The following is a 26,949-nucleotide window of genomic DNA, read 5'->3' on the forward strand; positions in this document are numbered from 1 at the left end:
CTTCTTGCCTTGGAGACTTCTTTTAGATTTGTAGCCAAGAGGAGGTCAGGAAGTGCTCCGTGCTGAAGCTTCTTTTTCTGTATATGTTTCTATGTGGTTCTCCACAGATCCATGGAACACATTCCCTTCCATCTCTCTCCCTCTCAGAGTAGTTTATGTTTCATTATTTGCAGATGGAAAAATGACAACTTGACAAACAGGGGAAGATCTTTTTATTTAAATCATCATCTTCTTTCAAGCTCTCGTGAAGTGTAATGGGGTAATACAGAGAATGCAAAAACAAATTGGATTTTATTTGCTCAGCGCATGAAAAATGAACTTCCGTGCACATTTCCATGCAAGATTATTTTTAGCTGTCATTCTGCTGATGGAATTTGCCCATCTTCATAACTTTCCAATTTGGCCAAACTACTGATGCATTTACTGATGCCATTACTGCCTTTGGTTTTAGGGGGCTGAGTATGGCTTTATAAAGTCTGTATTTTCAACTCTTCTGTACTTCTTTTTTCATTGCTAAGCACACAGAATAACAGCCAGGGGTAGATTCAATCTTGAAAAAGCCACTAGGAATTTTTAGCAGCCTGAACCATCCCAACCAACCCAAGATACACAAGCTCTGTTCCCCAGTTTTGTTTATTCTTTTCCTACCATGATTTACAGCCAAAACACACTAGCTGTGCTTGCTCCTCACATCCCAGTCACAAAACCAGAAAAGATTTTGTTGAACTGAGCAACACTGTTAAGCCCTTGCCTAACAGTTTCAGATTCATTTAACCATAAGCACAAAGTTAATCAAGTCTCACAAAGATATGTGTGGGATCTCAGTCATGTTGGTAGGAGCTCTCAACAGTGGTGGAGTTTGAGGGCAGCATCCTGCCTGCTGTTTGTGCCAAGCTGCTTCTCTTGTACTTCTTTCCCTGCTATTACATTCCAGTTCTGTGGAGGAAAGCATTGAGAGAATGAGGCCAGTTCTTAGTCAAAATCTTTCAGCAGCAAATGGAGTGGTGGGGAAGAATGGGACTCAGGGAACAGCCTGCCTTGAAGTGGAGCAATCAGCTCATGGAAGCAATGATGGGCACTAGCTGGCACTGCCTGGCCGCCTTCCTCCATCTTCCACCTTTTCTGAGCTGCAAAACCAGCACACCATGTGAGAGAGCATTGCTTCCACTTAGTTCCCTGTGAGCACAGGGTATTGACCAGAGTGCTTTCCCACCCAAGTGGCTGATCTTCCTGTGCCCAAAGCCAGCCTGTTCTGTAGTGCTGTAACTGTAGCAGCAAGGCAATTGCTCAGCACAGTGCTGGGGCTGGCAGGTGCTCATGGAAGAGGAACTTGTGCCTCTCAGCATCGCAGGTCCTTGAGCACTATGACTGGTCTGCCCACTGCATTTGCTATTTTATTTCGCATTTGTATCCACAAGAAGATTTTTTAGCATATCCAGAAGTGGCTTCCAGCATCCCAGTTTTCTAGCACAGCAAATGAGCTTGTGTTCATAAAAGGAAGCAATTACTTTGTAGCAGTGTGTCATGAGCCTGTTCTGAGAGCTAGGAGCAAACCCCTAAACTTTCCCGTGTCCTGTGTAATTGGAATAGGTGTATTTACAGAAATTGATACCATGGAATCAAAACAAAATGCTTTTTTTGCCTGTCATTTGCTCTGTATCATGGTTGTTACAGCAGTATAAGACAGTTCTGCTGTTATCTTCAACCTTCTCTCCCCAGAAATCAAGCTATAAAAAAACCTGTCTAGATTTTAGCCACCTGGTTATAGTTAGTTTCTTATTTTAAAATAGCTTTCAAAATAGATCAGACATTACACTGTTAAAAACAATTTTCCCTGTAGGTATTGAATATCAGACAGGGCTTGTAGTAATAACTGATAGGTATCTAGAATAATCTTCAGTATGAACTGAGACTACAAAGATCTGTCAATCACTGTATTTAACTTTAAACACAGATGATTTGAATTCATGTTAGCAGCATGAGGAAGTCAAAAAGATGGAATGGTGCTGTTGGAGAAAAGATGATAGGATTACCTCTGCTGTTAGCCTTTCCTGCTACTTGTTTGAAATACTAAATCAAGGTGAAGTTTATGAAAAAGGCTACAACGGGGGTTTGTAACTCTTCATTCCTGCTGGGATTTTCCTATTATAAATCTGCTGTCAGAAGTAAGTGCTTTACTTGTGGCTTAATTTTACGCAGGCACAAACACCTTGGTTCAACACATTTTGCCAGAGACAATCTTGACTATCTTAATGCAACAGAGTCCTCATTAACAGGGACCTGTGAAAAAGAAAAATGCACACATGCTCTTTTGTCATTGGTCATAAGCAGCCTGATGAAAACTGAAATAAAACATAAATCCCAAGGTGGTGTGGAGCTGGTGTGGAGACATGAGTGTTTGAATCACACAGCTTATGTGAATTATCCATCTTGGACGAACATTACACTCCACCTTTTGAATGAAGTTTCATTAATGTAGTGGAAAGCTCACAATTTCTATTTGTTCTGCTGTGGCTGCTGAATTTAGCACTACCCTCAGTACCTACCCCCAAAACAAACATCTCTGTTGAGGTGATTTTTCTTATTTTATCCAACCATGTCACTGTACAGGCAACTGGGACAATGGTTTCTGAGACGTTGGTCAGACTTGGCTTGCACAATTTTTCTCCATGCAAGAGCCATCAAGATGAATTGGTAGCACTACTCTGGCTTCATAATGCATTTGTCCTGTTCATTTTGGGTTCTGCATGCAAATATAAAGAGTCAGGATCAGGCTGCAAAAGCAATAAATGCCTGTTTACTAATTTCCTGTGCGATGTACTGGGCTGTGTTTCAGGTGTGCATCAAGTTTGTTACCACTATCTATTATCTTGTTCTCAGGATTTGGATGTGAAATTTGCCTTCAGGCACTCAGAACTGAGAGCAGGAGTTGAAGTTTGTCCCATCTAAAAGAAATTATTAACCTGAAGTCGTAAGAGAGGGAATCTCAGATCACAGGAAAAGACATCTTGTCATTATGGCGATGAAAGACATCCTTATCCCCAACCCAGTGTGTGCTTCTATGTTGCTTTAATATCAGATTGTAAAATTGCCACTCAAGTATGACTGCATCCCTTAGGCAATGACTGCTTTAAAGTCAGGCCCAGAAGGAATCTTGTCTTCATGCAGTGCTGTGAAATTTCAAATTTCAAAATATAATTTTGTACCAGCTTGAAAGAAGACTCCAATGCACTCACACTCCACCTTAAGTAAAATTTTGCCTTATTTTCCAGTCTGGTTACTGAAAACATCTATGTTTTAACAAAGCTGAAATCTTTCAATTTTACTTTGCTTTAAAGTAGTCTAAAGGTAAAAATTCCAAGAAATACTTTTTAATGGAAGGTTTCAAAAAAATCACCTCAGAAAATGTGAGAATAGGACATTTTAATGTTTCCAGGGCTGTCTCTTTATCCTGTTTTTTTTAAATTTTCCCACTTCCACACAGAAAGTGGCACCATTTTACAAAAGACCAAGATTTGATGGAGCTGCACCTTTTTGACAGAATATGACTCCAGCATTGCTGGCATTTGTGATCTGGCTATAGATGGAAGAGACAACAGATGAAACATAATGTGCTTTGAATTATCACAGCAAAACGCCTCATTTGCAGTAAATTCATTGGCATGTATGCACGTTGTGTTTCCTCAGATCAGGATGACAACCTCATTGCTGCCTGGTTTGTGGCATCCCAAGTTAACACATGTAAATTCCCAGCTGTGAGATCTGTTACAGTGAAAGGACACAGGGGATGAAGCCAGCAACTTCTTCCTTTTGCTTTCTGAAAGTAAAAAAGAAAAAAAGAAAAGAAAAAAAAAATAAAAAAAAAAGAAATTGATGCAGAGCTGCCTTTTCAAGTAAAGGATCATGAGCATAACCCAGCTTATTTTAAGCTTATTTCATCTGTTTTCATACAGTTCTCCTGACTTAACACTCCTGTCTGTAGCTGAGAGGTTCCAAGAGCTTGCAGGAGAAGGACTTGGCAGTGTTTTGGGAGAAAAGGAAAGGTTTTAATTTACAGGCAGGCATTGTATGGCACTTCAAAGCATCCATTTTCCAAAGAGGGACAGATATAAAGTAGCCACAGAAATTTTTTTCCTGACGAGTCTGAACTGTGAAGTGGGAAAAATGCAGCATATTCCAGTGAGTGGTTGTGGTGCAGTTTAATCTTCCCATGTACCCCAACAGCAGGTGCAGTCTGCCTGATTAGACTGAAGTCTAAACCTACTTCTGTCTGAACCTACTGAAGTCTGTTGAGCTTCAGCACAGAAAAACATACCTGATCCTCTGAGTTGCAACAGATAAACAGGGTTTTAACCATAGCAATTGTGAACTTGGGTGATAGGGTTTGCTTTTTGTCTTCTTTTTTTTTATTAATGTCTTACAACCCAAGTTCTCAGAAAAAACCTAGAAGTTCATCTGAGAATCCAAATCAGAGGGCATTTCTGTGTCAAACAGGTATCTGCAGGTGGGTGGGGCTCCTGGCGTGCAGAAAGCCCCAGGTTGTAAGTAGGGGATTTTTGATATCTGCTTTGGGAAGACCAATGCCAGGGAGGCTGGAGAGGAGCCAGGAGGAAGGAAGGGATCTTCCTGAGGGCATGGGAGACCTTGAGATGCGACCCTGAGTAGAGCAGGGGTGGCCAGTGGAGGCAAGAAGCAAAGGGGTGCAGGAGCTGTGGAGGCAGGGAGGGGAAGGCAGGGTCAGGGCAGGGGGTGCCCAGCCCTGGGAACAGCAGCACCCTGAGCTGGGTGCTCTCCCAACAGGCTGCAACAGGCAGCTGGGGGACACCGGCTGTTTTTTAACAGCTGGTTTAACATAATGAGGGCTGAGCAGCCTCCAAAGCAGCCCTGATCACATGCCTCAGGGGAAGCAGTGGCTGAAATATCAGTTTAGGAATCAGGAGACCAGGGTTTTATTCTTCAGCTATTTCAGGAGTGACTGATGTGCTTGTGCCCTGGTTTCTCTACCACCAAAAGGTGTGCTCGCCTGGATACCCTGCAAGTGAGTGTCTAGAAGTGGAAGCTTCTCCTCTTCCAGTGTGGTAGAACAAAAATATTAAATTGAAAATGAAATTAAAATATGGCAAGTTCAAAACTGTCAGAGGGAATTCCTCTTTCACATACACTGATGCAAATCATGGCTAACACCAGTGACTAAGGTGAAGTGGCGTCAGTGGGAAACAGAATTAAGTGGGGTCTGTTTAGTGCCTATAAAAGTAATAAGCACACACTCATCGAGCCCTGACCCAGCATTTCTTTTGTAGTTTAAAAATTTTTAATAAAGTATTTTTTGCCTGCCTTTTCCTAAGAAAAATGTTGAAATTAATCTTTGCTCATGTAAAATGCATTTGCCATATGACTAATGGTTATTTTTAAAGTGCTGAGAGAATGCATGTGTGTGTCAAGGAGACAAAGAGAGGGAGTTTTTGTCTATTTGCTGTGGTAATTGTTTATGAATACAGTTGTTTTTTCCAATTATCCTTTCTAGTTTTAATATATTAGCAGCCTTGTCTCCATTTCTGTCAGTTGAGGTTTGTGTGTAAATGTAGAGAGATTCATGCTGTCAGATATTTCAGTTACAAAATCAAATGCTACATCTTGAGCATTGGGTTTTATTCCTAAAATGCCATAGAACTAAGATGAGGAGATTCGTGGAAAAGATGGCACTAAAAGTTAAGCCGTGGTCATACAAAAAACTGTGTGGCCATTCAGATGATTTCTGGGCCTTGAACTGAAAATTTATTTCATGTTCAAAAACAAAGGAAAAACTCAGAAAGACCATAACTCATGCTAATACCTGAAGGAGAAGTTAAACCCAGGGTCAGGGCTGGAGAATTTGACCCAAGGGATAGTAGTATGGCTGCATGAGCAGAGATACAGTATGGAGAATTAATTTCTTCTGCAACAACCAGATTTTGTAATCTTTCTTATCCAAAGCACAGTGGAAAATAGGAGAGGTGGCCAGTGGAGTCTAAAGTCATTTGCACTTGGAATAAATGAGTCTGTGAATGAAATTCTAGTCCCCTCTTGTCAGAAGTAGCAATCCCACAGAATTTACTTGGTCTACATTGTACTTAAGGTTTTAAGTACCCAGTACCAGCTGAGGTAACCATGATTGACCTCTGTATCAGGCACAGTGTAAGTGCCAGATACTTCATCTGTGTGTGTGTGTGTGTTTAGTGTGAAAGCAGCTTTTGTTTTACAATTGCTGCTCATGCCATAGCTTGCAGGGACTGGTTTTCATTAACATACTTAAGTTTTTGTGATTTAACGCTATTGCATGATCTGAGTGTTTGAAAATGACTTGAGCAGGCCCACTCCAGAAGTTTGCCATGTGTCTCAGTGCCCTTTCCCAGGGCAGGAGTCATTTCACACTGCTGGCATGACGTCCTCCAGCAGCACAGCAGGAACGAATCCTCACATGTTTCAGAGGCTGTGAAAATCTGCATGGTTTAGGAACCCCCTTCTTCATCCACAGAAATAAAGGGTTTCCATCTTTTTCTTCCTCAAGGTTAACTGCAGTTTAACTGGAACAGGGTATTTTAAATTCATACCATTTGGTTTTGGAGCTGGAGGTCTGCAAATGCTACTGTAAGGCTTCTGAGGCTCAAACATTATTTCATGTTGGCATTTTTATTTGAAAGCCCAAACATGGCCAAAGAAAGGAAACTTCAGTACTTTTCTTTTTGTGTTACATCTTCCAACTGGAATATTTTCAACCACAATAGAATTGAACATGAGCTTTGGAGAGGGAAAGAGAGGAGAAAAGGGAGTCAGCTAGAAGAGGTGATGACTCCAGTGGGGTACTTTGCAGTTTAGTTCTCTGGGGACCGAAAAATGCTTTCAACTAGTGATGTTGCAACAGTCCAAAAGAGGAGAGAAAAATCCACGTCTGATCTAGACCAACCAGAAACTAAAAACAAGGGACACTTTGAATTCTTAGACTCTCACCACAACTGAAAACTGTGTTCAGGCCAAGGAACTGGAAAATCAGTTTCTTGGGTTAGAGAAATGCTTCCCTGAAGAGTCAGAAGCAGCTTTCCATTTTAATTGGTAAAGAAATTATTGTATTCTAAAGCAGTGATCCTAACATTTGAACCAGTGCAAAGGTTTGCAGTCAGGGCTATGAAGAGTTTAGTGAAATGCTAAGTAAAACAAATTTTTCTGGGACATTTTCTTGCCGTTTGGCTCTGTTAGTCTATCATTTGTCACAAAATGGAAAAATAAGGTCTGTCTTCATAATGTACCAAAAAGAAATCTGACTGCAAACACAAGTCAGGAAGAGGCATAGGGACAAGAGCTGAGTGGTGTAACCTTAGATAAGAGATGGTTATGAGAAATCATATACTGGGGACCTCAGAATTGAATGTGGTAATTGTTAAGGAGAGCTTTGAGAAGAAATGTTGAGTAAAAATTACTTACGGTGTGCTTGTTTTAAGAGGGAAGTGTAGTAAATTTCAGGACAAATTTTTAAGTGGCAATAGCACAGGCACGGCCTATGCTGTAGGCAAAATAAATTTTCTGAACTAAATGACTTCTCTCAGTCAGCCAGGCTAAGTGTTTGTTTTTGGGGTGAAATATGTATTTCCTTCATTGCGCTTGTACAAGGATAGCTGAAGCCTGAGAGGAGGACTCTGGGGATCTGGTTGTAATGGCTGGTAATAACACCTGCCCTTTATGGGATGAGGAGTGAAGTCTTGCAAATTTGCATTGCAGAATAAGGGATGAGATCAGAAAACCCTTCTTAGATGTGTCAGAGATATGGGAGATGCACATAGTTTTACAAGAATCAAGAAAATTAGGATTTATTCTTTTGTCTTGCACTTTTTAAAACTGATGTATCATTACTAGTCTATTTACTGTGGAAGGTGTTAGGCTAAATCAATTATTCCCATGGAGAACTGCCCTGCAGTCTTCTGGATTAAAATGATATATGTGTCAAGCATTATATTATTTTATGCATAAATTTTAGAACAATATTTTCTTTAAAATTACTCAGTCAATATATTGATTCTGGTAAAAGCAGTACGATTCCTACAGCCTGTGTTTTAGCTATATGTAAAGCTTCTCTTTTGCATAAGAGCACCACAGCACTTTGATAACAAAACATGACAAAAGATATGTCAGGTTTTTGTTCTGAAAAATCAAGGGAGTTTGAAGATGCTAGGCAGTCTGTTCTTGTAGCACTGTGATTTTTTTCTTGCTCTTGAAGAACTGCAGTCAAGTAACAGACAGATTGTTTTCTTCAGAATTAAAATCATGTATGTGGAAATGAAGGAAGAAAGTCATATATTTATGTTCAAGTTTTATAGGTGCTGTGGACATAAGATGGTTCCAGAAATTTATTCATCAGTTCTATCCTTTCTTTTTCTAATGTTGTTGTTCCATCTGACAGCCATTGGAAAGCACAACTCACTATGCTAGTTCATAAGGACAAGATGGTTTTTTGGGAGTGCTCTGCAATAGGGATGGGGAACTTCACAGGGATGACCTGGAACTTTTTTATGTTCTTCCAATGCACATTTAAGTATTTTTCTGGGTAGTGAGCAGCATTGCCTTGCATGCATATGATTCTTGGTTGCAAATATACTTGAAAACTCCAGCTCATGTGAAATTCTCATCTGAAATTCTCATCTGAAATTTGTTGCCTGTTTCATGGAGCTTAGGGTAAGTTCTGTTCACCCTTGGGGTTTTTTCTCAGTATTGAGATCTGAGTAGTGTTCCTTGCTTTGGCTAGATGAAGTACATTTTAGAAGGCAGCTCCCTATTGCCAAGAAGAGCCCTAATGCAAGAATATTTCCATCTGGGATGACTAACATGTGCCCAATGTACGTCCAGTCTCACATCCCACTCTGAAAACAAGATCTACTGATGAATTAATTCTCTCCTTGCTTCAAAGGACAGTCAAAAGATGAAAGTGAAAAACTGGACATATTTCAAAAAATGACATTATATGAAAAATAGGTCATTCAGCCAGATTGCAAGTCATAGATTTTCAAAAATGTGGAATGTCAGGCAGTCCTGTTTGAAAAAATATGTCCTCCCTTGCTTGTTGCATATTTTGCTAGTGATGGAAAGAACATATTCATAAAGGAAATACAGTATTTTGACTCCTACTAAGGATAATGCCAACAGTATTCAACTTGTTTGCTCCAGGCTTATGCCAATATAAACGCAATGCATTTATCCTTGTTCAGTTTATAGTTCTTTTGTAACAGAAGCAGCGAAGTTATTTTGAACAGTTGTAAATATAAAACTGATACAGTGGTTTCTGGTATTTCATAGTTGCAAATATGAAGTCTGCTTTTTGTGAAGACACTTGATTTTATTGAATGTGTCACATGCATGGCTGATCCTTCTCATACACTGAAGGAATGTCCATGCTGATATAAAACCTCATATAATAACCCACTGGCTTCTCATATATCACTGACTCAGTCAATAAAATGTATAATTGTGATGCTAATTAAATTGCGATTTTAAGACTGTGTCTTTAACAAAGGGATTGTTTGTACCTACTGAGAATTAAAACCAGACCTATCAGTCCAGTTCAGTATAGCTGTCAATTCTAGAAACAATACACAGAAGCTGCAACTTCTTGGCTTCAGAGGTGCAGGTCTGAGGAGGTGTAAATCCTCCACTGAAGAAGAATGCACAACATGCCGCCTGCTGTTTAATTGATGCTACGTGTATTAGCAGAGTAGGGACCTATAACTACATAAATCCTCCCAAAAATCAGCTATTTAGGAATCTATTTGAGCAGTACCAGTGCTGACTGCCTAAAACTGGCAATCCAAAAAAGGCAGAACAGTATTCATCTCAATAATTAAAATCCTAAGCCAATGTCTTGTGTAGTCCTCTCAGCTGCAATTATTTATTCTAGTATTCTAATTTGTCTTGAATGTGCCTGGTATGTTTTTATATGCTGTAAAAATAAATACTGTGGTTTAAAGCCCTGGAAAGTCCAAGTAGGTATTAAATAGTCCAGCAGTGCAGAAATGCAGGGTCTTATTTTCTGAGATCATCTGGGCTGTCTGTGAATATCTGATGCAATTCAGCACATCTGGGCATTTCTTCTGCAGTTGCCAGGGAGTTGGCTGTGTATTCACAGGGCTTTCCCGTGTCCCACCTATTGCAAGTGGTTGTGGTGGCCAAGGCAAAGACCAGGCATAGAGCAGGCTCACTGGAGCTAGTAGTTGGTTAACATTTGAAAATTAGTATTTACACCTAGATGAAAAAAAATTAGGGCAACTTAGCTGGGAAAAACAGACAAGCTTTTAGACAGACAAGACCGCTTCTTGTCTGGAACAGAAGCAAGACTGTTCAAGCTACAACCAAGATGAAAACAATTGCTCTACTTTTACTTTGTCAAGCACTGTTCAGACTGATTTGCCACCTCCTAGAGCCTGGAGAGTCATCAATCACTGAGTTATGAGGGAAAGGATTTTGGTCCAGTTATCTCAGTCTGTATTAATCCCACATTTGGCTCCACTAGCTTCAGCAGACAAACATCATTATCCAAGCATTTAATGATCATTTCCATTGAGGATTTGTTTATTTACAGTAAAAGGAAGGGCGGCCTTAGTGGGCAGGACTCTAGGCTGAAAATCTGAAGCCCACTCTATCTTCCCTAAGCTGCTGGTCTACTGAGTGATCTGCAGTGAGTAGGTCTAGCTGTCAGCTTCTGTGTGGTAAATAGGCACACCAAAACTGGCCTTGCAAAGTCCTTTTATATCCACAAAGGAGAAGTGTTGCACAGCAGTTATACACTCCTTCGTTACTGGCTCCTTTTAATGTGGTTCCTTTAATAGACATTAGAGTTCTGATAGTGTTACACCCTGTTCTCTTCTGAGCAGGGTGTAACACTACTACTGGTGCTGGTAGCATCTCTGCCAAATGTGACAAATGTGACTGCTGTGATGTGAGCAGCTAAAAAAGTTATTTCTCTAAACTTCCTAATATTAGATATGCTCTTAAAAGGGAAAGGCTATGTATGTTCAGGAACTGCACATGTTTCTTCATCTCCCTGGAAAATTATTGCAATCTGAGTGGGCACATGTGGAAATGAATAACTATGTAGATGTTCACAGATTCTTCAGTAAATGTACAGTAAAAGCTATCTTTATCATCTTTAAATAAAACAGGAAAATGAATGCTGAAGCATTTCCCATTATTCTTGAACCATGTGTATGTGCAGTCAAATGTGCAAATGCATAATAACCATGCTTAACACAAAAGCAAATGTATGTACTATGAACATGTGTAAGGATGCATACATTAAATAATGTGCAATATAGATCTATAAAAACTATGACAAATAATCATTTAGGTTGCAGAACCAAGCAACATTGGGTAGTTCAGGATGCAGATTTATTGGGTATTATTAATTAGCCCACTTGAAAATGTAGGATGGTACAATTTTATTGCATGGTCACATATAATGTTTTTTGCCTTAACAAATTCTTGCTTCAGCCAGTCAATAGGGGGACAGTTTTTTAACCTTTCTGCTTTTTATCTTATTCTACTCAGTGCTCTGGCCTCATATTAGTGCACATGATCAAAGTATTACACTGAACGCAGAAAAACATTTATCCACTTCCTAGATTTAGTTTTTCTGTTGCTTCCCCAGCAGCATCTTAATATGCCACAAATTTTGATGAACATATCTCTGCAAAACATCTATTCAGGGTGAGAATTCTATTTTTTTTACTATATTACTGCCATCTTGCAAAAGCACTTAAGCACAGGGGGAGAAAGAACAAATATGTCAGCATGACAACTTTCAGTGAAAGCTGAAAGAGGGAGCTGTGAGAGCTTTTTGTGTAGAATTTCCGTAAGATTTTCTCCACTCAAAAGCTCAGGGCCAGTTGACTTCAGCTCTCAGCACTTCTGCATTTCAGGCCCCAGGTGTCTCTTGCTGAGCACCCAGAAAATGAAGCCAACCACTCAAGAGGGAGGAAATTCCAGAATTATGTCATCATGCCTACACGTGGGGAGGGGAAAGAAGCTAATCGTGCCCAGACAATCCAAATTCTGGCATTTGCTGAGATTTTAGCATTTGACTCACAACCCTGTCATTCTTTCAGCTGAGTTTCTCTGTGTATGTGCATACATTTCTCTATAAATAAATAAGGACATCTAAACAGTGTCTAAGCTGCTAAGAACTCTTGCAGTACTTTCTCAGTAAAAATAATTAATTGAAGTTTGTGCCCTTGGAAACACATGTGATGTGTTTTAATAACCTTTACTTACTTCCATTTATCCCTACTCTGCATTAGAAGCAGAAAAGGGCTATAAGCAAGCAAATAATTTGGCGCCCAAAATCAAGGGGATCAAGAACTTCTCGAAACAGGGATCAATTTGCTTCACTTCAACCTGAAAACCTGCTTCTAAATCTCAAGTTCTAAATTTGCTACATCATCCCTATCCATTACCACATTGCAAGTGAAACATTAAAAAGCATTGCAAGAAGCCTTTAAAATCTCAAACATTTCAGTTGAATATTGGTGTAGTTTTTATTTGCTGCTTGAACATTTTCTCAAATCCTTCACCTTCTGAAACTTCCCTGCACAAGCTGGCAGGTTAGAAAAAGGTTAAAAATGGAAGCAGAAATCCATATTTAAACAGTTGGTTCCAAGAGTTGGTGCTTTAGGGAATGAAAACTTTTAATGCAAGACTTACAAAACTTTTGTAGGAGCTGGTTTTATTAGTATCTGCCATAATTCTGTCTGTGTGTATATATCTGTACAGCATTGTGATCCTATCTGTGTGTGCATGGTATTTGAGGTTAGCAGAGGATTCACTTCCTGCCATGCCAGGCACTCACACTTCTCACCTGTTCTTTGGAGCTGGGAGTGCCCCTCTCTTGCATGCATCCCCATCTCCACTAGTGCCACGGACCAATGGCAGAAGGAGCTTTTTTTACCCCTCCTGTGTGTGCACAGCAGAGAGCTCTTCTCACCGACTCTCTGCTGACTGTGGTGGATGTTATCTGTCTTTCAGCCAGTGGACAGAGCAATGTGTTTACCTTGCCAAACTGAATGCCCTGGCTTACTCTCTAAAAGTTCTTCCTTAGTCCTTCTGTGCAGGGTGCCTAGGGAAAAGTAGGCACCAAAGGGAGGCATTATGAGTACTCTACCTTTTTTCCACTTCAAGTTCCATAGTCTGACAAATCCCTGGTAAAGGAGTGGCATTCATTAGTAGTGCTTTTAATTCTGGAAATGCCTCTTCATCCATGCTGGATTCATCCTCCCTTTGCAGCTTGTAAAGCACACGGTTATCCCTCCTCCCTGGTTGATGGAGAGATGAGCTTTCCCTTTCTCCCCACTGCAGTCACTAGCAGTAAGGGAGGTGATGGCAGATTTTCTGCCAAAATTTCCTTGTTTTCCCAATAGGGAAAAGCATATCTGTCCATGCTGAGACACCTCCTTACAGTATGTGGCTAAGCCATGATCTCCAGCCAAGATACCACAGAATCACCGAGTCACAGAATTTTCTGAGTTTGAGGGGGACCCACACAGATCATGGAGTCCAGCTCTTAAGTTAATGGCCCATATGGCAGCTAGCAACATGTCCCCTCTGGGCTTCTGGGAGAAGTCCTAGGCAGGCAATGTGGTGGGAATAGTACAGTGCCTGTTACGTTATTGAAAACAAGATACAGCTGCATGTTCCTGTTGGTTGAATGCAACCTGTCAGCACCACCATCTCGCAAGAAGCCAGGACTGATTGCAGCCAGCCTTCACAGCAGAAGGTGCCAGTAACCAACCAGCTGGAAAGCATGATGTGTTTTCCCCATTAACATGGCAGGTTAGGGCAGGAAGTGTGCCTGGAGAAACACCATGACACTGCTGTATGGTGACAGCAGGTTGCTCAGAAAGGTTCCCGGTGGAGCTGCAATGTTTTTCCTGATGGCTGAATGCCCCACGGCCAGGACAACATGTGCTCTTTCATGTCATGGACCAATACAGGGCACCAGTGATTCTTGCTATGCCTTGGTGGTATGTCAAGCTCCAAAATAACTCCTCCATAGGCCGTGCTTTTACTCATCCTAATTGTTAAATACTTGTAGGACCAGCTCTATTTTCAGTTCTCAAAGATCACAGAATCCAGAAAGCTATGTATGTCTTTATCCTCTCAGGAATCTGAGTGGTTTGTGAGCCAGCCCTGGGCACAGGGAAAATGGATCACTTTCCTGTAACAAGCTGGTAACAAGTAATGAGGGCTAGGTAGACTCCAAGCCAATTTGGTTCATCACTGTCTTTCCAGCTCTGCTTGTATTATGTTCTGGTCTGGACAATCAGAACCATTGTAACTTCAGAGAAACATCAAGGAATGAATGGTTTGCCCTCCCAAATAAAATGAGAACATGTGAGTGTGGGGAGAGAGGGGGAGAGAGAGATGCATTTGCATAGGTCAGGAAAGGTCATTAAAACATCTGGCAGTAGTAGCTGACATGTGTCAAACTTTAGTGTTCATTAAATTTGTATTAATGCAAAAATGGTTCCTAAGCTCCAAACGCCACTTTTGGTTGCTGTATCCCCCCAGTTGATGGTGATGACTTTTCAGAACTGTGCCATGCTTGTTTTCTTGCTAGTGGCATCTGACCTAAGGTCAGATTTCTGTTTAACCTATTCCTGTAGGTCAAAAGACAAATTAATCTGGTGAGAATTGAATTGGAAATGAGGTATCTGGATAGCAGGTGTCCCAGCTGTGGAATAGCTGCCAGGCTGAAACATGTTTGTGTCTGTCCTCATGCCATCCAAGAAGTCATATCCGAGGTCAGGGAGATATCCAGTTGACATCTGAGATGGGAAGTTATGGGGAGCAGAAGTGGCAGGTGCCCAGATTATCTTGCCGTCAGGGGGGAAATGTCTGAGAATGTCACTCTGAGCATAAATGTATATGTTTCATGTATTGGGCATTTTGCTTTACCTGGGTTTACCAACAGTTTATCATTGTAAAGAAGTCAGACAATTTCCAGGCCCCTCAAAAAGGAGAATCTCACAAATCTTTTTCTTCCTTTTTTTTTTTCAGAGGATGAAGATGATGAAGAGATGGTGGAGCCAAAAACACAGGATGACTTAGAGACAGAAAATCAAGACCAGAAACAGGAAGTGAAAGAAGGTACTTTAAAAAATGACAAGGATGATGTTAGATGCTTAAAGGACTGGATCCTGGAAGTAGTTTCTCTCATAAGTAGTTTCCACTGTTGAGACCACTGAAATTGAAACAGTCACCAGTTTTATTGATTCAAAACCATATGAGTAGCGTAAAAGCAGAAAATTGTATCCCAGACACCCAGGTGGTAGGCCTGAGAAGATTGTGAAAGCCATGAGACTTGTTTAGAAGAAGCTACATGTCCTTACAATTTGAAAACAAAGTAGGGATTCTTAGATCTCAGTACTGGTACTAATTTGTCCTCAGGCTCAAATACCCTGCTTATGTGAAAGATTTAAAATGGGAATGCCAGGCACTTCAGTATCTCTACAAAATTTGTTGGTCTTCAAAGGTACTTGGAGCCCATAAATGTCTGCCTGCTTGAGAGGAACAAACTTAAACCTAGTGATAGTCAGGAATCTTCCAGCAGAAAATAATTTCGCTTGAAAAATCTTTTCTGTCAAAATCCAAACATTTTGTGGGAGCTGCTTCAAGGAACTTAAAACCGCCCCCCGGAAGCCAGACAGGTCCAGCCCTTCTATCCCTTATTTTGTGTTGAGGTGTTCTGCATGGTTACAAGAGACAAAAATTCAGGTTACTACTTGCTTCTGGTGCAGACAAGAGATGCTTAAGTCATGCATGTCAGCACTGCATGTGGTAGATATGCTTGATGACTCTTTTCCTTTCCTTAGACCTGTCCTAGCTTTCAAATTAGAAGAAGGATGTGACATTTGGTCTTCCTCATCTAGAAATTTACTTGGGTCTTGGCTATTCTAGTGTGTGAATGCCTTCAGCAGTAAATGCTCACTCCTGTGTTGAGTAGGGAAAAAGAGCTGAAATAGCAGCAGCTGCAGGGTGGAAGGAAATGGGTTTCTTCTCCAGCATTTCTTACTTGTGTATTGCCAGGACTGCTCAAAATTCTGTTTAGCCTCTTGAAAGATAGTTTACTTCTTCAGGTAGGGCCTAAGTAATTTCTTGCTATGGTGATCATTACAAGGATAATTCTGTGAGCTTGGTTTTTCCCATGATAATCTCACTAGGGGAAAAATAGGGAGTCACTTTACATGGAAGCCAATGAAATCTTCAACTGGGAATACAGCATTCAATGCTTATTTCTCATCCAGGAGAGACTGGTATCTTTTCATCAGTATCCAAAAACAATTAATCTGGTACACAGTACCCACATTTGCTATTCTCACCCACTGAAGTGAATTGCAGTACTAGCCATACCATTTTGATTATAAATTGATCTTTCTTCCATCTTTAGGGCATCACAGAAATCACCCATGCCATAAATCCTGCAGTGTTCATTGCTTGTTTAGGTCCTTGTAGAAATGTGGAGATATAAACTCAGTCCTGCTCCTCATCATTCTGCTGCTTCCACTGTCCACAGCCATTGATGCCATGGGCACAGGGGAGCAGTGGGGACAGCAGGAACAGGAATCAGGCAAGACTGAAAAGGGAGAACTGAGGACATGAGCAAGAAATGTGGCAACTTCATTTTTCATGAAAATTATTCTTCTTTCCAAAACTGTGAGGTCAACTTGCATATGGACTTTTGCAGTCACTGGACTGAACACAGTACCTCTTTTACTGATGGCAACAGAAAGCCATAAAAGTCCCTACTATTGCACACTATGCATAAGCACTGTCCTCAGTTGCTGAATGTCCCTGTAGTATTCAACTTACAAGTATTCGACTTAGTTAATCCTACACCCATTTATTCTCACAAAAAAGTGATGCTAATGCTTATACATGGGGAGAAAGCACAAACTCCTCAAAGAAGAAGAAAAAAAATCAAAATAGAACCCTGAACTGATTTATTTCACTATTTTTATGGACTTTCAAGTTAGCCTTTTATGTACTTTGCTCACCACCCACTACTGCCAACATCTTTTATTTCTTTGCTGTGTTTTAGTCAGAGGGCAGTGCTCCCCTTCCCTGCCTAGCAGACCCCCAGGAGCAGTAGATCATCTGGGCTGGTTTAGCACTGCTCTCAGGCACACACACTGCAGGCTGTAAAAGGAAGGCACAGCTTGTTTCAGCAGAACTGACTTTGTGAGGTGCTAACATTTGACTGGGTTTAAGGAAGAAGAGAACATGCTCATTGCCTGATAAAAAGCAAACTTGACCTTTGGTGTGTATGATGGATAAAATACCTTTGGTATGTGATGGATAAAATAGTGGTGTGTTGCTGGCAGGCATTAAATGCTGTGAATCCAATGACTCCATTGTCCCCAAACTGACATGGAACGGAGTCCCGTTTTTTAGTATGTGGTGTCATGCTCTCCCTGTTGGCTTTAGCCTTTTGCCTACAAAATCCCATTTTCCTCTCTGTTGTAATCACCCTTCTCATGTTCTGAGCAACATTCAGAGTTTGAAACCATCGTTTGTGTTTCATGGGAGTGATTAAAACCATGTTACAAGTCAAACAGGAGTTTAGAAGAACATTTCCTGTCAGTGCTGCATTCTGTGTGCCTACTCAGAATTAATAGCTTTTCTGCAAATTAGCACATAATGGGTTAAAAGCATGTTTATGTTGGCATTAAGTACTCTGGCTTCTTTTTCTCTGCAAGGCAAGACAATATTTTGCAAACTTTTTAAAGAATCTCTAATAGACATTATAGTGGCGCCATTCACACTGCTATATAGTAGTTAAGGCTGTGTCAGCACTTCCATTATGAATCCTGTTTTTCAGGGATTTATAACCCAGCCGTAAAAATTTGCTCTGGGCTGAAATTTGGTTTCAGCTCAGGGAGCACATTTTTTAACAGATTAAAAAACATCAGCATGGCCTTTTTTGAGTTATAGGAGTGTTAAGAAAAAATCCATGGGAGAGAGAAGTGCAGGGAGAGAAAGGCAGACCATTTTTTCATGAATATAACTCAAAAATTGATCGAGATAAAAAATAAAGTTTGGATGCAGTCTTTCAGTCTCCCTTTCTCCAAACCAACAGGACAAGAGTGCTCTATTTTTATAATGGTATTTTAAGAGGAAATGTGATTTTTTTTTTCTATGTGGTTTATAGGTAGTTCAGGCATTTACTGCATGCCTAATTTCCTCATCTTCCCCCAGAGCTCTATGAGGTTTGGTGGGGTTATTCAGCAGTCGGGGTCTGACCCTGGTTCTGGCCATGGCATCACTGCAAAGCCCACAGTGTACCTGCACTAGGGCAGTCTGTCTGGCATGCACCTCTTGCAGAACTTCACTGCCATGGTGGTGTGAAGGGCAGAGGAACAGCTTGAGCCTCCCAAAGTGGAGTGGGAGATGAAGAACTAACTCAGTGACCACTTGAAGTGTATGAAGCCTTGGGACCACCTCGTGTTCCTTCCAGGGGCTGCCTGTTGCCACCCATGTCTCAAGTGCATGCTCTCCCTGTTGTTTTTGGAAGAACCAACTGTGGGATACTGACAGTGAACAGGGCTGGGCTCTGCCTGTTCCCAGCCTCTCCTGACCACGTAAACAAGACACCAGTCCCAAACTGTGGCATCAAGTGGGATGGGGTTTTCCACCACCAGAGAGCTCTGGAGCTCCACCTGAGACTCCTCTTTGTGTCGGTAGAAACCACATGAACAGGCTAGGTCTTGAAAGTGGGCATCGACCTGCATTTATCTGAAGCCATGTGCATGTCCACAGAAACTTGCACAAAATAAATACTGTGATGGGAAAGGCTGGGATCTGCTGTGCCTTGCTCTTGCCCTGGCTGTGGGCATGGGGCTCCAGTGTCCACAGAGCAGGCTGGGCTGGTGGGGATGGTTTCACTCTTGACAGCTCAGGCATCAGTATTGGAAAAGCAAGACAGGTTGTGGTGAGGTCTGTCATGGCCAGAAATGCCAGGGTTTCACTGCCACCAACACCACAGTGAGCTGATCCATCCTTACAGCCAGCTCAGGCATGCTCAGGGATGGTGTCTAGCATGGCTCCTGGAGAAGCACAGGTACTGGGAACAGCCCTGCCTGGCACAGTGTCAAATTTAAGGCTCTGCAACTTGCTACTCCAGAATCAAAAAAATCCCAAAATAAAGCTTGAAATCTTTCTTTTTATGTTCGGTGGTTATGCCATGAAGGGGCTTGCCAGCACAACAAAGACATGACATATATCAAACCATGGTATGGCACACAGCAAAGCAGGATATGGCATATATCAAGCCTGACATGAAAGTGCAAAGCACAAGAAAAACAGGAGGATCACAAGGTATCAGCAGGCAAGGACTGAAAGCTGCTGAGAGCCACTTCACACGTTGCAGTTCTCACCACGTACCTTTCAGCCATCCTCCGTCGTCAGCACATCTAAAGTTTACATGGATTTTAAATAGATGCTGAAAGAAATAATACAGCTCTTAAAGGGGTTTTAATAATCTCCTTCTGTCTCTCATTATATCTCTGGGTTGATAACAAGGCTGCTTCCTGCTTTACTGTTTTTATTAGTTTGCCCTTTCTTACATTCATTTAGTCCTTTTGGTCTTTTTCTTTTGGTTTGGTATTTTTTTTCCTGTAATGGACTTCATTTTCATTTCTTTTAGAAATTGCTGAGATTCTAGGACAATCTTGGTTATATTTATTTAAATTTGGGGTAGGATTTTTCGTTTTGTTTTCTTTATGTTTTTTAACTCCCTTGAGAGAAGATTCAAATCCTGGTATTTGAATATTTCTAAATTTGTTCCTGCACTGTTATCCCCATTATTTATGTTGTATTTACTACAAACATGCTTCTGCTGAATAAGAACAAGTCTGCGGCAATTTTATCTTTGTTCCTAAAGATTCAAGAAGGTGTTCTAATATCATATTTTTTTCTTTCTGTTTTGTCCAAAGAAATTTATGGACAAAGGACCTGATGTGAAATATGGTATTTCTGAAGATTATGTTAGGTCACATGAAATGATAAAATGTTCCGATTTTTGTAAATAAGTCTTGAATAAATTGGTTGTTTTCACATCATGTTCAACTACTGTTTCATATTCTAGGCCTTCCTGTTCAAGCACAAATGTATAATATCTTTCATTACAGATACACCTCACAATTTCTTTCCCTGTGGTGTCCTCAGTGCATATATTATTCTGTACAGCAATTTAATTTTAAATGCAAATTCGATTTTGTTTTGTACATATTAGCATGAACACAGGGCTTCTGTGATAGAAGATGTTGACAGCACAGCCCCAGAGCCCCTTGCAGAGCAGGGTGGGTGCGGGGTCCCACTGCTGTCATTGCACACATGGGATCTGTGGTGCTCCTGCTAGGCAGGACTTGGTGGCTGCACCATCCTTCCTCCTGCCACGGGCTGTGCAGGGCCACAGATGGGTTCAGCTCCTTTGGGATCAGAGCACAGGCACAACAGTTCAGTAGGAAGCTGTGGTGTCGAAACAGGAGCAAACTATGGAGCTTTCTTTGCAGGAGATTTCATTGCACTCCAGGCAATAAGCACGTAACTTTTAGCAGTGGTAAACTGCACACTGCACTGGGCTTTGTTCAGCACAGAAGGTTAGATGTGGTTGGTTTGGGTTTTATGCCAGGGAGAGCAGATACTTGAAGACAAATGCTGTATTCTTACAGGGAATTTCTGGAGATTTTGTCACATCACACAGGTCTCTGTGACAAAACAAAACAAAAAACCACTTTGATCAGCTACTTACGTTTCTCAGTTTTCCTTGAAGAGAGCCTGTGTTTCTTGAAAGCTGAGATCAAAGTCGCTGTAAGCTCCCACATCGGACGAAAAATTGCAGAAAATTACATAGGTTCTTTTTATTTTATTTGAGGTAATGGACAGACAGGGAGAAGGAACAAGGAGAAAATGGAAATGTCTCTGAAAGATAAATGGTTAGAAAACCTCCATATTTGAAAGAACAAACCTGTCTGTTTGGCTTTTTTTGCTTATACTTCATGTATTTACAGTGGTTATAGCAATGTTTTACACTGGAAAAAGTAATGATGTTAACATTCTTGTAAGAAGAGATTGCCTGAAATAAAACTTCAGAGGCAGCCGAATGAAAGAAGAAAATAAGGCTAAAATATGAAGCTTAATATTGCCAGGGGGCATCTGGTGTGTCAGTCAGATGAATGAGGTAAGCTGATTTATGCCCTAAAAACTTTAGCCAAGGTGTTCCTGATGGTTTAATAGACTGCTGGCCTCCCACAGATCATTGCTAACTGCAAGGGAGATTTTGCTGTGGTAGAACTACAATCGTGTGTGTCTCCACTGCTTGTGAGCACTCCACAGCTCTCAAGTTGTTTATTTTTTTGCCTTTCCCCTTTCTATTGATTTTGGGATATATTTTCTTTGCAGTTATAGTCAGCAAATGGCCGAGTAATAAATTTATATTTCCAAGCTGTAGAGAGGATTTGAGTTAGCAAATAATTTTTACCATTTGGAGCAGTTTAAAATGAGTTTTCCAGTTGCCTTTGCAGTTATTTTCCCCCTCTTTATGCCACTTTGCTGCATTGTCATGCTTGTTGTCTTCGATTCTCGGAAAGCAATGCTTTAGTGGTGACGATGGGATATTGCCTCATTACAGGCTTCCTTGCCAGATGAGTTCCCTCAGTGCCAATTACTGTTCAGAAGTGCATGCTGCAATAGGTCAAGCTGTACTTTTTGCTAGTTGCTCTTTTTCTTTCACATGCATTGCTTCTGTGTAAAGCACTCAAGGGCAAATTGTGCTCCTGCCTTGGTGATTGCTTCTCTGCTACTCAGGGGAACCACGTGAGGGGGTGCAGATGTTCTCTGGATGTGTGGAGCTCCACAGGGACCACCTACCTGCTGGTTGGAGACATTGGGCCAAGGCCATAGGGGAGCACCAAAAGCTAAAGTTTGTAACTTCCTAGCTACTCTGTCTCCTGAGGGCCAAATTGCTCCTCCACCTTTTGTATTTCTCCTGCCCTCTCTGTTTAACTCGGGTGTAGTGCAGAGATTTTGTCTTTCAGAGCTAATGCTTTCAGGCTAACTTGAGGTGATATCAGCCTCTCCCAGCCACAGCAGCTCTGAGAGCAGGAATGCTGGAAGCAGGGAGCTGAGTACTGCAGGAATGATGACCAGGTCACTCCTGCCTGCTGCTGTGCCTTTCCATCTGTTCCTGCCCTGGGGGCTGGTGGTGGCATCGTGCCCCTTCCAGTTGGGCATTGGAGTGCATGAATCCAATGTGAAGCACAGGAAAACCAGATGGAGAGCAAGGGCCACATCTGCCTGATCACTGAAAGAAGCTGTGTGGCATGACACAGAAACTAGAAAATCATTTCGAGCTGTAGCTTGAAATTGTGTCACTCATTGTTTAATTAAACATTGAGATATGTATGACAGGGCTGACACTGAGATATGTATGACAGGGCTGGGAGTTAAACTTTGCTGTAATGGTGGGTGTTCTCTGAACTGCTGAATTCCCTTTTTTGGCTGCTGGTGTTTTAACCCACTGTGGCCTATGGAGACTGCAAGGTCATTTTCACAGGTAAACACCTCAAATCTGTAGTGTAAAGCCAAATCCAGGAGACCTTTGATCACCTGTTAAACTCTTACATAGCAGTCTCTGTAGTTTTGCAGTAAATCTGTTTATGATATGTTATTTGTGTTCCTAATTATAAATTTGGAACAAAATACTCTATCAAACAGAGCCCTTTATGCTGGGAATATAGGCTAGTTACAAGGTTGGTTGGGGTAACTGTAAAGATGTTAAAGTCATTTCTTGAAATATAAGCAATTCTGAAATATAACCAAAATGATGATTCAAAAACACATGTGGGCAAATGCATAACCAATATATAATATTGCCACAATATCAATATGACCCTGCTAATGTAATTGAGAACAGAATTTTGTACTGTAGTAACAGCAGCATCCCTACTTTCATGCCCTCTGATCCTCACATTTGAGTTACAATTTACCAACAGGTCATTAAATTGATGGAGAGGCTGCATTGATGCATCCTTTAAAGACGGTGTTTTTCAAATGAAGGCCCAAACTGGAAATATTGGAAGTAAAGGTTTAGCATCTCTGTGTACATGCAAAGAAGCAACTTCATCTTGTGGGGCACATGCTATTCTTACTGCTGCCCGAGGCAGCCCCTACCCCTCCCAGAGCAGCTTTGCCCATGGCTCAGTGACATTTGTTGCTCTGGGCCTTAGGCTGCTCTGCAAGGAATAACACTGCCTTAAAGAAACTGCTGTTTGGCTGGTTGCTTTCAGTTTTGCTGCCTCAGTGAATATCTTTGGTTATTCACTTCATTACTTCGCAAAAGCTCTGAAGCAAAGACAGAATTTATCAGTGATACCGCGTATAAATTGGAAGAACTGAAGGGAGAGATTATGTGAGACCTTTTAATATAAAGAACTGTAGTATAAGTTAAGAAGATTATTTTATCCTCAGCTCCTCTGACAGGTCCTGTTACATAAGTGTTCTGTTTTTTCCAGTCAGGTATTGCCTAAACGTCAGTCACGGCCATTTCCTGAAATAGGAACACTGAGTTTATTTAATTTGGGGGGTTTAAGTATTTTCCATTTCAGAATAATAAATACATAAGATACAGGATCTCTTCTATGTAAATGCTACATTCTGGTAATATACAGGAGTATGTTTAGACATATTAAAAACTTCTTAGTCATGATTTTAAGAGTAAAGCTTTGATTTTTCTCCTGAGATGGCTACAGCAAGCTTTCATGTCAAAAGAAACCCACTGAAGATGTTGATTCATTGGGAAAGGGGTGAAATGTCATACTCCTAACTACATCTTTTCATTTTCCAAGCTCCTCCTAGAGAACTGACAGAAGAAGAAAAGCAACAAGTTCTCCATTCAGAAGAATTCCTGATATTTTTTGACCGCACAATACGTGTAATTGAGCGAGCTTTGGCTGAAGATTCTGACATCTTCTTTGACTATAGTGGCAGAGACGTAGAAGAGAAAGATGGGTCAGTTTGGAGGGGTTTTTTTTGCTTTTGCAAAATAAGTTTTATAAAGATAATTCCAATAATAGGAAGCCTTAACTTTGAACAAAATTTAACATTTTTATAGTTAGGAAAAGCTCATAATCTTTTCATGAAGGTCTGGGTCACTTTGTCATCTGAAATTATGTGGTAAAATACCTTTGTGCTTTACTGATCTGGATTTTGACAGGTTTTTTAATTTGATGTATTATTCAGCTGGTTTAATCTTCTGTTTCATTTTTGGGATGAAATTCAAAATTCTGGAAAAATAATTGAAAGAGATAAATGTGTGTATACACATGTACATGTAAATGTGTACATTCCAGCAGTGTACGTGTGTGTGCTTATGATACTTTCACAAATTCAAACTAGTGTTGTTTATATTCTACTACTGCCTCAGGTCTGTAATGGATCCCACTGTACCATGCATTGTGGGGATCAAAATGATCTCCCAAAGCATTTGCAATCTAAACAGCTAAGACGAGAAGTGACAAGTTTTGTTTTCAGCAATTGATATGGGAACAAAGCAGAAAAACTTGTTAGTTGGAGAGGAAATATTTAGGTTGCAACAGCTATGTGTCTGTTGAAGCCTCATGGTAAATCAGTAGCTGTACTGTGTGGAAGTTACTGGAGGTTAACCCAGAACAGCATCCCTATGGACCAGCTGAGTGCATCAGTGTGGCAGCAGCGTTGGACCAGCACTGAGCTTCAGCCTGTCCCTACACAGCATCTGCTGTCTCCATCTCTGGGAGGAGCTGCTGTACCTTTAAGATTTCAGGAGTCATAAGTAAGAGGGTTTGGTTATAGCTTGGAGGTGAAGGTTCAGAAAAGAGGGAGCTGAATGCCAGGGCCAGATTCATCCTGAGAGACAGAGAGGGCAGAGATGGCCCAGGGTGACCCAGAAGAGTCAGGCAGGCAGTGAGAAATTTAAAAATGTGGTTTTGTGAAACAGATCTAAAATTTGTTTCTTGTTGCATCATTTTTAGCCAGACAGTCAGTGAGAGCAATTAAATCAAGGTGGCAGACTTCCCCAGGCTGAGCAGACATCTGAGAAGTAGTCAAAAACTTTTGCAGTGCTTTTCACAGCATTTGAACCCTGGTATTTGAAAATTTGTCTCTTTGTTTAAATTCACACAGAGATGTTCAAGCAGGAGCCAACCTTTCCTTTAACCGGCAATTTTACGATGAGCACTGGTCAAAGCATCGTGTGGTCACCTGCATGGATTGGTCTCTTCAGGTAAGATGTGAAGTTGGGAGACACCTTTCCATACCACTTCTATTCTCCCTATAAAACGTATGACCAGCCTCTTTTTACTCTTCTTTATGCAGAGCAGGATGTTATTTCTGAGATAATAGCAGGGCCCTGTGTGAGTGGAAGCACATTTCTCTGTAAAGAAGAGTACTGGGCAATAATGAAGCTGTCTTTTTTTTTATCTGTTACTTGGTCTTCAAAATCAGGATATTGTGTTAAAACCCTAGGTTAACAAACCTACCAAGATGAAGTCTTTACTATTTCTCCCTCTTTCACTCCATCAGCCAAAAATGAATATTTTTTTTTTAGGACAAAAGTTTTAAAATTAAACTAACAAAAATTAATTTACTAAATATGCATAACTAGATATAGTAGTATATAAAGATAAAAAATAATGGTGATAAATAAAATTAACTTTTATAATATATTAAAACTAAAAGCATGAAAGTATCTGAATGAATTGGAAAGATTGAAAAGAAGTTTTCCAAAAACTGCTGGGCCCTCTCTGTGATGGAAGTGATGGAAGAAGAGGCTGCAACTGCTTTGGGTCATGCTAAAGCAGCATGCCTGGAATGTATCCAGTTTCTCTGCACTGCAAAGCATTGTTATTGGAAAATAAAACTGGTGATAGACCTGCTTAAGCTCTCCAAAACCAATGCAATCACATCATCAAAGTACAGAAACCAGTTTAATTAGTTACTCTGTTGGGTAGCTGGGATTAGCAGACATCATCACAGGTCCTGTTAAATGAATTCGGTTCTGGTTTTACTCCAGCTCCCCTTGTCCTATTTCATGGTTGTTAGCCTGTTCCTAGGTTCTGGCCTGGAGCAAAGCATCTGGTTTCCCTGGGGAGAGAACCAAGGAGACTCTGCTCCTAAATCCACCATACAGATATAACAAAACTGCTCCAGGAGGACATTGAGTTCAAAAATACAAGCACAAGCCAGTCTGCCATCCTGGCCTCAAGCCCAGCCTCAGACATGCCATGGGGTCTCCAGAGACCTGGTGCACCCTGGTGTGGGTGCCAAAGGTGCTACAGGGGTAGCTCAGCCCAGTGTTAAGAACAAGCTTTGCCTACTCTTAGAAGGAGCATCTCTGTGCACCACGTTAGATAAGCACATGAACAGAGCAAGTGTGCAAGGTCAAGTACATAAATGGGGTGTGCAGGCTGGAGAGAGGCAGTGGGTGAGGAGCATGGGGCCTTTCAATCCATGCTTCTCTCTTTCCCCTGGAAATGGCAACAGAGCTGCTTCCATCCCTCTGGGCACTTCCCAGGCAAGGTGGCAGCTGCCTGCACAGAGGATGTGGAGGCAGCAGAGAGGAGAAGAGTCAGGGGGTCCCAGTGAGCTGCTAGGCTGAGGAGGTCTGGGTGGTGCACAACAACCAGCTGCAGAGAGGCTTCTTGTAATAACCAGCCTGCACCCCATGTGTGAAATGAAGGATTTATACCTTTGCTTTCATACAAAATATCAGCCTAGCAACAGGTATGCACTATTGTGATGTGGGTGGCCTTTAAGCACATATGGATTTCCACAGAAATCAAATATAAGCCTGAGGAAACACTTATCTTAGGTTGTTCACTTGTTCAGGGGCTGGAAATTACA

General features: G+C 41.1%; 1 protein-coding gene across 7 annotated transcripts in view; it reads left to right on the top strand.

The window, feature by feature from the left end:
* DYNC1I1 (dynein cytoplasmic 1 intermediate chain 1) overlaps positions 1 to 26,949 on the top strand; it is a 186,583-nt gene that overhangs the window by 87,465 nt on the left and 72,169 nt on the right. For all 7 annotated transcript variants that reach the window (XM_033052408.2, XM_033052435.2, XM_033052451.1 and 4 more), the window contains 3 exons: positions 15,070 to 15,159; positions 23,916 to 24,078; positions 25,231 to 25,330. In XM_033052408.2, the coding sequence (XP_032908299.1) occupies positions 15,070 to 15,159; positions 23,916 to 24,078; positions 25,231 to 25,330 (353 nt within the window). The remainder of the gene's footprint in view (positions 1 to 15,069; positions 15,160 to 23,915; positions 24,079 to 25,230; positions 25,331 to 26,949) is intronic.

This window comes from Catharus ustulatus, chromosome 1 (genome assembly GCF_009819885.2).
Source record: "Catharus ustulatus isolate bCatUst1 chromosome 1, bCatUst1.pri.v2, whole genome shotgun sequence".
In the NCBI taxonomy this organism is placed as follows: Eukaryota; Metazoa; Chordata; class Aves; order Passeriformes; family Turdidae; genus Catharus; species Catharus ustulatus.